Source organism: Tyto alba, unplaced genomic scaffold (genome assembly GCF_018691265.1).
Source record: "Tyto alba isolate M040663 unplaced genomic scaffold, T.alba_DEE_v4.0 Super-Scaffold_2, whole genome shotgun sequence".
NCBI lineage: Eukaryota > Metazoa > Chordata > Aves > Strigiformes > Tytonidae > Tyto > Tyto alba.
In genome coordinates, this window is record NW_024881282.1 from 88,957,913 (window position 1) to 88,969,237 (window position 11,325).

An 11,325-nucleotide genomic window follows, 5' to 3' on the forward strand; every position below is an offset into this window, starting at 1 on the left:
ATACGTGCGGCCTCAGTGGTGATCACCACCTTCAAAAGGATGTGTTTTGAAAGGCTGGAAGGAGGCAGCATTTTCAGGCTGATTTTGTCCGTCTCTCCCCATCATGTCCTTTGCAACTTCTAGTAAAGCTTCTTACCAGCCAGAAATTACATCTCTGAGACCAAACACTCGAGCTATTACAGACTATTTCTGCCCAGGGCATCATAAACCCTTTAATGGGCTTAACTACTGATTACTGCTAATGGGAAAAAAAAGGTCTCTATTTCTGTCCCTTTGTATTGCCCAAGAGAGAGGGAGAGAGTGGAGGGCCAAGGTCCTGCCCTGAAAACACATGCAATACAGACCTGCCTGTACATGAACACTGGTGGGTTTGTGGCATCTCCTTATAATGCATCTACCTCTACACCAGGCAATTGGACAGGGCAAGAGCACGGTCCAAGACTGGCCACGCTTTTAGGTGTTATCAAGCTCCCAGTAGGATCTTGAGTGGCATGGAGGCAGTCGAGGTGCAACCATCATTTTGGGGGATGCTGAAGGCTGCTCAGCCATACAGGGGTGAACTATGTCCTGCTACTTCCCCATGGGCTGGAAGGAGGTTCGTGGGCCACTCTGTAGGCACAGCTGATGGGGTGGATCCCCAGGAGGCTCCAGAACCACCTTGGGATGCATTGGGACACATTATTCTGGTAGAAGAGCCCAGGAGATGAGCCCAATGAGTACAGGGAAATATATTAATTCCTGGCTGAGAATGGCCATCTTTTCAGGGAGAGGACAGGTTGGGGCAGTTTTAGCTGCATTTCAGATTATCTACCCTTTCTTCTGACCATGAACCGCTGTAGTGAACATTACAATGGGAGAATGCTTGGCCCAGCTTCATGCTAACCTGATGAGCAATACAATCCTCTTAGCACAGAAGAGCTACCAGTCGGATATCCTCCTTCTCCTGTCCCCATGGATAATGGCTCATGGGTGGCTTTTCCAGGCTCTGTGGGCCTGCCCATCCCCTGGGATGCTGATGGAGGCAACAAGCAGCCTTTGACATGACTGGCTTGTGTTTCTGGGTAGCTCTGCCCCAAATTTCAGCAGCAACCTGGAAATGATCTTCACCCAGAAGGATCCATTTGAGCTGCCCTCCTCCAGCTCCATCACATCTTCCAATCTGTGCCACAGCAACCCATGGACATGGACCCTTTGATCTCCTCATCAGGGCTTGGCTTTGAATCCTTATTTATAGGAGACAGAAAGTGAAAACATGATGCAGAAGGTCTGGGGGAGTGCGGGATTAGGGGCTTGCTTGTGGAGGGCTTTCTGCACTTCGTGCTCGAAGTCCAAACACACTGCAAGAGAGGGCAGGACTCAAAAGGAGAGAGAATTCAGACTAATTTCTTGCAATTCAGCAAGTCAGAAATCAAGATGTGACTGCTCAGATTTTGTCACCAGGTGGAGGAGGGTTGGGTAGCATCATGGAGCTGCCATTGACACAAGTAGGGGAGTGTCATCAGTGCTTCATCTCAGAGAAAAAGGTACTCACAGAGCCAGATGCCTCTCAATAGAAGGGAGATATCTACAGTGCAACATCCCATGCCCCTACAATGGTTCTGAACAAACTCTGGTCCCCCAGCACATATGGGGCAAAGCTTTCTGCAGACTGGCCATGCAGCAGCTGAGTGGCCAAGTTAGCCAGTCAACTCACCAGCTGGCCAGTCAGCACATGGGTTGGCCAACCAGTCCTTCAACCTTATAAATAGTTAAAAAAAAAAAAACCATTGCATTTTCACACTGAGCAAGACACACCATTGTTACATACTTTTACACCCAAAACAAGTCATAGCCTATACAAGCTGTTGACCTACAGTTTATATGCACTGATCTTTATTACTCACCATGGCCCTTTCCCAGAGCTTTGGGAAGAGTTTTAAGTCAAACCCATTGATGATGACCTCCATTCCTCCCCTGTGTAATCTGCTAAGGACTGAACAAATCCCCCAAGTCCAGCTAAGTCTAGAACTGGACCCAAACCATCACCGTCTTCCTCCCGATATCTGTGCTGTACGTCGGAGACATCATCCATCTGGGTTTAAACTCACTTTATATCAAGGCAGCATTTGGGATCTGGGCGATTTCAGATCGATGGGGTGTACCACATGTTATTGAATCACAGCTGCAGCCGTCGCCAGCCAACAATCCCATTAAAGCCCAGGTCTGAGGCAGGAGGGCTCATAAATCGCTCTGCTAAGTGATGAGTGCAGATAGGCGCCCTAAATGTTAACAGGATTCTGCAATCGGAGGGTTATTGCTGCCAGATTACAATCGCTCCTGGCTTTTCAATGCTCACAGATTTACAAAACTCCGGCCTGACATTTATCTCCTGCAAACAACCACAAATACTTCCATTTTCTCTGACTAACACCCAACCTTTCTGACTGAGTTGTTTAACACCATTAAGAATTTTATTGCCGCCGGTTTCTCCCTCCCCTTGCCAATTGCTCTGTGACATTTATTAAGAGAACTTGTTAGCCGGCGGAAAGTCATGTAAGGCTCCAGTGATCTATATTTAAATGGTGGCTAATTTGCTTGCGTGCCCTCGTTACTTGTGATTTCCATTTGCTTCCCCAGCAGCTCCCCGGGCACGGCAGATAACGGGTCCCTCTCAGCACAAGCGCCGAGAAGCCCACAGTCAATTACCAGGTGAAATGCACTGAATTAAGTGACATTTAGGGAAGTCACTTCCCAGGTGGGAAGCGCTTGTTGGCATTGAGATCAAGGGGACGTGGCGCTGAAAGGGTTACACCTGCCAGCAAACAGAGGCGTAAAAAACGGCAGTTTTGGACTTGGCTTAAAGCAGCTGCTTTTGCCCCAGGGAGTTGAGCTGGTGGTGAACAACCTGGAGGGTGTTTTCATCTGATCCAGTGTGGTGCACCCCGCCACCAGTGAGAGTCCCCCAGGCAACACCCCAAATGCAACCGCCCCTACAATAACCACCCCGTGTTTAATTGTGTCCCCCCCCACCTTGCAAAGGTCAGAGACCACCATGATGGGCGCCACAGGGGTGGATGTTGCCATAGAGCAACACGGAGCCACGTGCTCATCCCACTGTGGGAATCTGCTGCTGGATACCCCGCCTGGCTCCTTGCTGCCCACTTTGCTCTGCCGACCCCATTGCTTTTGGGGTAAGGTGCTGCCTGCGGGGCAGCGGGAGTCACCGGACCAGCCCCACACATTTTGCTCAGGGTGGGAATCAGGGAGGGGGGGGGTGGCAGAGTGTGGCCTTTTCCCACCTGGGTCCAACACAGGAGTGGGGCTGGGGGGGGGTTGTTTCCCTGCAGCCCCTTGCCTGCAGCCAATGGACGAGGGTTCCTGCCGGCGCTACGCCCTGCTCTGGTATTACCACGCGGAGGCCGATGCCTGCCGGCCCTTCGTCTTTGGGGGATGCCGAGGGAACAGCAACCGCTTCCAAACCAAGTGGCAATGTGAGCGGCGGTGCAAAACCTCAGCAGGTAAGGCAGCCCCTGAGCCCTCCTCTTCCTCCAACCAGGAGTGAGGTCAAAGCAGGAAAACCCATCCATGAGCTGCCCACCTCCATTGCCTTATGGTGCCCCAGAAGAACCAAGAAAGGACTTGGAGGAGTGCCTCTAGTTTGCAAGGTCTCGTTCCTCTCCCACTTCCAGCTCCCTTTGTCCCTCCCAGCCCCTTCTCGGAGGTCCTGGACATCTCCTCCCTTGGGCCACATCCACTGATGGGATGTGGGTGGACCTGTGGGTCATGAGGAGAATCCAGCTGAGCACTAGCACTGGGTCCTGATAGTTTGCATGCCTCAAGCTCAGTCACCTTGTGTCTTCTGAGGGCTGAGGTTTGTAGGAATTTGGGGGCTGGTTCCCTGGACTGCTTCACCCAAGCACCTCTCTGTCATCTCCAGCCACCAAGGACTCTGGGCAGAGCCTGAAGCTGGTGGAGCTGCCCTAATCTAGACCGGCTCATGAGCAGTCCCAAACGCATCTGCACTGGGGTCGCACCTTAGCCAGGGGTTCAATGGGAAAAACTCACCCCTGGAAGCCCAGGTGGGCTCCCATTGCCAGATCTAATGTTCATGGGGTCAATCCGCATGGCTCTTCCTCATCTCCAGGCGTTTGGAAGCTCACCACAGGGGAAATGGGCTCCTGCTGGCCCTGACAGTGATGGAAACACTACTGCTGCCAAGCAGTGCAGGAGCTGTGGCTGAAACAAGCCTTCCTAGAAAGATACTCCTCTCCCAGCCTTTTCTCTGCATGGAGACAACTCAGGAGAAATGCATTAGTTCTCCACAATACACTAACAAAAAAAAAAACAAAAAAAAAAAAAAAAAAAAAAACAAAACACCTCTGGTGAGATTCATCTTCTCTGGTTTTGAACGTATGTTCAAAAAGTGAAAGAAGTTAAAGGCAGAGATCTATAATTTCAGGTTTATGTCAGAATTTTCAGGTGGTCTGTATCTGCTGGGTGGGTTTTAGACAGGCACATGTTATGTGTAAAATCAAGACCACTGCACGGGCTGTTATCATCCGCTTGAATCTTCCTGATATGCAACAGATTTTGTACAGCCCGGTATTCTGTTCTCTATTCTGCAGGGAAGAAGGTAATGCAAATACTCATTGTTCAAAGTCCAGTTTAGGACAGGCAATGCCATTCTGGAGAGCTGAAATGCTCTCTGGGGGAGGAGTATGCATTGCCTGGCCAGGAAGGATGGACTTGCTGCCCCAGTGCAGCCAGTCCAAACTGGGTGCCCTCTTCTGTCCCCCAGCAACCCCGCTGCAAGGATTAACATCACTCCTTGGCCTTCATGAGCCCACTTTGTTGACCGTTAAGGTCAGTCAAGGTAGACCATCTGGCCCAGTGAGCCAGGTCAGTGCCCACATTTGGTGGCCTGCTTCTTTACAACGTGCTGCATGAGGGGAAGCCACTCTCAGTGCTTTAAATCCAGTCCCAGCAGCACCAGGTAGTAAGTGAACTTCTTCCCAGCCAACGTTTTACCCCAGGTAACAAGCACTAAGAGATAGTGTAGGCTTCACAAAGCAGCTGTAGATACCTCTAGCACTGTGTTTGCACTCCCTTTGTGGGGAAAAGCAACCACTGGGGCGTGAGAGTCATCCAAAACCAAGCCAGATCCTTGTGTCCTCCACGTGCCCATTTCTCTTGGCCAACCCTAAATGGTGCCAGGAGCTGGCCCGGATCAGGACATTTGTTTTATGGATGTCTGATGTGTTGTGACACAGCCTGGCATAGATAATCCCACGGTGTCAGTGACCTCCCAAGCCACTGTGAGCATGGGAGGTCCAAGAAGAAACCCGAGCTGCAGCCAACCTCCAACTTCACTTTTTTTTTTTCTCTTTCCTCGCTTTTGAAAACCAGTCAGAGGGAGGTGATCAGCTGCAATTGCCTTGTTTAAATCAAACAGAGCTGTGAGAAGTGTCTCCAGGACACCTTAGAGAGTGGACAAGCAAGACAAACCATTTAACATGAAGAGGCAAGGGATGTTTGAAAAAATATGTTGGAAAACTGTAATTATGAGCAGGAAATAAAGTGGTGTGAAGAGAAGGAAACATCTGATTGATCAGGAAAGCAGAGATGTCCAGAGGTTCACGGCTGCACAACTCACCCCATAGGACTACTGTGCAAAACCAGGTGATGCATACCACTGAGTTTATTTTTGTAAAATAAAAGTGTGTTGATGCCGTTGTATATAATTCTAGTTCCTAATTCTCCCGGGAGCAATAACCCTTTGAGAAAGGCAAAAAGAAAGGTGGGAATTTCTATTTCCCCATGTCAGACCATGTGAGCAGGTTGAGTCCCATCCCATGGCCTTTCAACTTGATGCTAAACTCCCCATGGCCTTTAGCAAGTTCCACCTCCTCCTTCACTAGACCATTCCCTGGGCAGGTTAAGAGGAGCCATCCCAAACCGTACAGTAATAAGAAAACAGGGTTTTGAAACCAGGATTCTCCCTGCAAAATGCTACCCCCGGGTCCTCAAGGCATTTGGAGCTGCTGCCCAGAGAGGTGTGGAAATCCAACAAGTGGGAGGCTAAGCCTCTGGGTTTTGGTGGCCGTGTGGACCCAGCTGAGAAGGGTCCTATCTGATAGCATCTCTTCTAAGAGCACATCATGGGCCATCATGCCAGCCCCTGGGAAGAGTCACAGCAGCTTTGATGGCAAGAAAGTCTCTCCTGGCTTTCAAAATATTTGCAATTTGCCAAAGAAACAACACAAGCAAAAGACTTTGCCTTCCCCATGAGTGAGGAAAATTGCTGTCGTGTTGCAACCGGGTAGGAAAGACGGTGTCTAAAAGTGACACCTCTCAGATGTGCTGTGGGTCGATTGACCATGCCACTGCTGCCCATGCTATTGCCTTGGCAGGGCTCTCCCCAGAATTTTGGTGCTGGCATTTTGGGCTCCCAGTCCTTTGCCTGGGGATCCCTGCTGCGCCCGGGCAATGTGAGCATCTATGGGTGCAAGCTGTGATTCCTCTCATCATAACAGGCCCCCAGTAGACATGCCCAAGACCTCTATAAACAGTCACGCTTCTGCCCCATATAGACAAAAAATATTTTCATTTAAAAAAATGTACATTGCATCTTCAAGGATTACATTGGGAATTGCCTTTCCTCCTCCAGACACCCTTGGTGGGTACATAATGACCAAATGAGGAGTCACGGTGGAGCAGGATTGCTGGGGAGTTGGTTAGGAAATCAGTGGGTTTTATTAAAAGTTTTCTGCACAATTTGGTAAGGTTGAGCTCAGATGTCCCTGATTTCAAGGTTGCCTCATTATTACTGGTAGCATAGGTAGAAGAAGGATTCCTCTTACCCACAAAGTCCCAAGCACTGAGGAGGGATGAGCAGAGCTTTTTGTGATATTTATTCCCCCCACAGCTAAAATCTTTTTAGCTAAAAAAAAATTTTTAAAAAATTAGAATTTCGTAGATGTTGGCAATGAGACAAGTGCCATTTTCAGACTGACATTTCTAGCCTCTCCTCTTGAAATGATGTTCTGTGTCGAAATGTACTTCGGCAAGAAAAACATTCAGGTATTGTATCATAGCAAGAAAAATATTCCCTCGGAAAAGAAACAAAATGTTCCCAGCTGAGCAAAACAGCGAGCACAGCGTCACCCAAAAGAAAGCATTTGTACATTTCCAAGTGAGGACACGGTGTCAAGAAACAGGCGTTTTTCTGAGAAACACCCCACATTTTCACATTGCCCTGGCATCACAGCGGCAGGGTGTGCTCTATGAGAGAGGCTGCAGGATGCCGATGTCTGCAGAGCCCCAGCTGGGCTGGGGGGCTCGGAGGGTTGCCCAGCCTTGCAGATCTTGCAGCTTCTGGCCCTCAGCAGCCCAGGAGACACGGAATGACCTGAACTCCAGCTCCTGTATCAACCCAGGAGAGTTGAGACCATCCAGGGAGGCAAAGCGTTTGCAAACGATTGGGAAAAAACCTTCATTCCTAAACTGCACCGACAAAAATAATCACTGTGCAAGAGAAAACAGAGACCTAATGGTGTGCCCAACCCACAGATTCATTTGTCACCCTGGTATGAAAATCCTTGTTTAGGTGGGACCTTGCCGAGGGGCACAAGCCATTGAACTCTCACAGTTGTGCTGAGAAACCAAAAGGGAGGAAAGGAATTTAGCCATATGAAGGGATGGGGATGAACTTCCAGAAAGGTTCGTTCATGTTGATCTGTTTTGGGACATCTCTGCTTGAAAACTCCTGTGCCCCAGCTGAGCCTTCCTGATGCAAACCAGCCCGTGGCTGGACTGGAGCAAAAGTATTTGTATGGACAAAAGGGGACGCGCTGTAAACACTGTGCTAAGGAATAGCCCAATTAACACTTCAGCAGTGTCATAGTTCTCACTATTTAATTAATATAGAAGCAGCTCATCAATAATATTTATTTTTAAGAAAGAAAACTCTCCTAGCATCACCGTTTCCTCTGGTGTGGTGCTCACCTTGCCAGAATCACTGAAGGCACCAGTGGCCTCCAGCAGAAATACCAGGTGGTCATACTCGAGTGGCCACCACCACCTGACCCAGAGTGTCAGGACAGTTCAAAGCCTGGGGTGTTTTACTAGCCATAGCACTTATATGTATGTACATATTTATGGGGCTGCAGTAACTTTGGACCAGCATCCAGTTCTGGATGTCCCCACAAACCAGCCTCCCCATCCTTGGCTCCTCTTGAGATGCCCAAGACTGTGTGTTACCCAGGGTCCAGCGTTTGGCCAGGCCTGGCCAAGGCTCTGAGATTTGGCCCAGCAAAGTAGGGAGGTTTTCCCAAGGAGAGGGATTTAAGAAGAAAGGCTTTAGGTTGGCCATCAGAGGAAAGGCCAGACTACTTGATACCACCTCGTCCTACCAAGCCAGCCTGCGTGTGTCTGCACTACCTCTGGTGATACGGTGATGCGCGGGACGTATCTCCACCCAACAGAGCTGCCACTTGCATGGATTTGGTGTGAAAATCACCCGATGTCCCCAGCACGTGGCTCAGACTCACTGGGTGGCCTGTCCCTATCCCGCAGCTGGGTTGGCATTGCAGTGCCCTGCAGAATGCACGCTCCCTCTGCCTCCTTTAGCTCCCAAAACCCTCCCAGGACATCTCCTCTTGGACATCTGGCCCGAGCCCTGTCTCTGTCCTCCTCCTGTGCTGCGATGTTGGGCTTTCACCAGGACAATGGACATGCTCCTAGAAGCATTTCTCCAATTCAGGGTGTAACAGCATCCCCTCCTGGGGACCATTGCCACCAGCCAGCTCATTAATAACTCAAAGTGGCACTTATTTACCACAACCGAGAGGAGAAAGCCTTCCTCCATCTGTGGTTGCTTCCCCAGCGAGCCCAGCGCCACATTTCATTGACCCACTCCAGCTATCAACTGCACCAGGGCATTAGAGAAGAGGAGGGTGCATCGCTGTGGGCTGGTGAATCCCTTGGCAGTCATGTTAAGTTGACATCAAGTCTGAGGAGACAATAAGCAACAGGAATTGCATGAAGACTAGTTTTATGACTGTGAAACAACAGCACGGTGAGGGTCTGGAGGCAGCAGGAGGTGAGCAAACGGACCTGGCGAACCTGGGACCTGAGCCCTGCCTGAGAACACGAGGAATTTATCTTTCTGCCTTTTTATTCCCAGACACCATGTAAATGAGACAACACCTTCATTTTTCCTTTTTAAGACCAGTGCCATCACTTAAACTAGGACTTCATCTCCCAACGTGCAGAATTTCTTGACAGCTTTTGGCTCCAAGCTTGGTGAGGCGTGCACGCAGCCCAGAGCCAAGTCTGGGGGACAAATTTGGTCACCTGGTTTCATGGTCAAGGTGTAGCCAAAGGAGTGGGGCAGAGTCTCCCGGAGGGGCTTTATTTGCCTCGAGAGCCTTCACCATAAACTGTGTTTATGGCACAGGCAAAGAGATCACCAGGGAGCTGGGTGACTTAATTCAGATTTGCAAAGCGGTTGGAAAACTTGAGGAGTGAAAACCAATGTTGTGGGCGAGCACATAAAATCAAACTGTTCAGTCCTCTGCTAGGTGTATTAAATGCAGCTTGAATTTCCCATCAGTGCTCTGGGAGCTTAGGCATAATGGGAAATTGATAACTTGATTTTTTTTTTTAATACATCTAGCCTTAAATGTTTACTATTGATTTGCCATCTGAACCACTTTGACAGGGCCAAAATATTACCGGAATGCCTCCTCGGTGTTTCCTTGGAAATGTCATGTCACTCTAATTGAGTTTCTTGAAATTATTTGATTGCAGGGTGGGGGAGACTTTTAGGGCTGAACTCTCTGCTGGTGAGCCGGCTGCTTTCCAGGCGCAGGGAGCTGGGGCTGCTCCAAACAGGGCGAAGCCAGAAAATTCCTGAACACACGTTGGAGAAAGGCCTTAGAAAGCAAAGAACATCACTACGAGCAGTCAGCCCCGAGCATGTGAAAACCTGGGGCTTTAACGCGCGTAAAACCAGCTTCACAAATCCTTGTGGAGTTTGCAAAGTGAAGGGTGATTTTGGAGCACAAGTGATCCCATCACTCGTTTCACACGGATCGTGCGGCTCCAGACCTGAGCCCGCAGGTCTGTATTTATGAATATACGTGCACCGATAGCTTGAGCACACTCAGCCCCTTTGCAGGAGGGCGTTTCTTCTGCACCCAGCCAGCAAAGTCTTGCGAGGAGGTGCGGAGAGGGGAAACTTGCCTCCTCGCGGCATCCGAAGTCCACAGGCAGTTCCTTAGCAACCCTGACAAAAGAAAACGGATCGTGAGAGATGAAGAGGCTGGGCCGGCGTAATTTAGTAATTTGATAATGATACAGTCCCCGAAATGGCCACCAGCGCTGACAGCTGGGCCCTGAGCATCATCCAGCGTCCTCTGGCTGTGCCTGGCAGATTGGAGCAGACAGGCCGTTCGGGAGGGAGCCGACAAAAAGCCCCTGTCTTCTCTCCTGCCAGAGTCGAAACCAACAAAAAAGTTCATCGCCATGTCACCAGCCTGAACTGCACTCAGCTAGGTCAATTAATTACACGGTATTTTTAGAGCAGGAGTAATTTAGGCTCTAGAGATGCCACGGAGGCAAATGGCCATAAGTTAATGCAGCGCTGGCCCTGGGCATCGGCAAGTCTGTCTTGCAAAAGCCTCCACCACATCCTCCGTGCTCGGGCTCTCTGGGAGGCGGTGGGGGTTTGCACGCCGTCCACAGCACACGCCCTTTTGGGTGACACCCATCACTTTTTGGAGAAATAGTAAATGCTACATCACTGTGTTGGTATATACAGCCTCTTGCCAGCGTTGCTGGGAGGTCGCTGGAGAACACGGTCCCCTGCCCACTGCAAGGGTGGAATTGCAACCCAACCATCACAGCACCCTTGAGAAGGAGGGAAAGTGTTGAAAAAGCCTGAAAATCCTTCTGTGCCAGGAAGACAGCTCTGCTAGTCTGAGCTGGGCCAAGCAGGAGCAAAAATGGGGATGGGTTTGCCCCTGACATCATTACTGTGTGGGTTAGGAGGAAAACCAAGTTGAAACTCCCCATCCAAGAGCCAGTGCTCCTGCATGAGCTGCCTCAAGCTGTCCATTCTGTCCCATTTTCCACCCCAAACCAACCTGATAAATCCCATTTGATCTTTCAGGCTTCCTCTGGATGGCTCCTCGCCCATCCCCTGCCTTGGGCATCCCTTAGCCCAGCACCCTGAGCCCCACCAGTGGGCCCTCCATCCCCCAGATGTGTCCCACCCTGCCCCTGAAACCATCCCCAGCACCTCCCCACGGATTGTGAAGCCAAGGGGCCAACTCACAGCCACGA

General features: G+C 50.1%; 1 protein-coding gene across 1 annotated transcript in view; it reads left to right on the forward strand.

Moving 5' to 3' along the window:
- LOC104360885 (collagen alpha-1(VII) chain-like) overlaps nt 1-5,663 on the forward strand; it is a 118,517-nt gene extending 112,854 nt beyond the window's left edge. Inside the window, exons 87-89 of the mRNA XM_032986727.1 lie at nt 2,617-2,688; nt 3,327-3,497; nt 5,386-5,663. Coding sequence (XP_032842618.1) covers nt 2,617-2,688; nt 3,327-3,497; nt 5,386-5,399 — 257 coding nt within the window. The 3' untranslated portion in view covers nt 5,400-5,663. The remainder of the gene's footprint in view (nt 1-2,616; nt 2,689-3,326; nt 3,498-5,385) is intronic.
- Nucleotides 5,664-11,325: the final 5,662 nt, after the last annotated feature.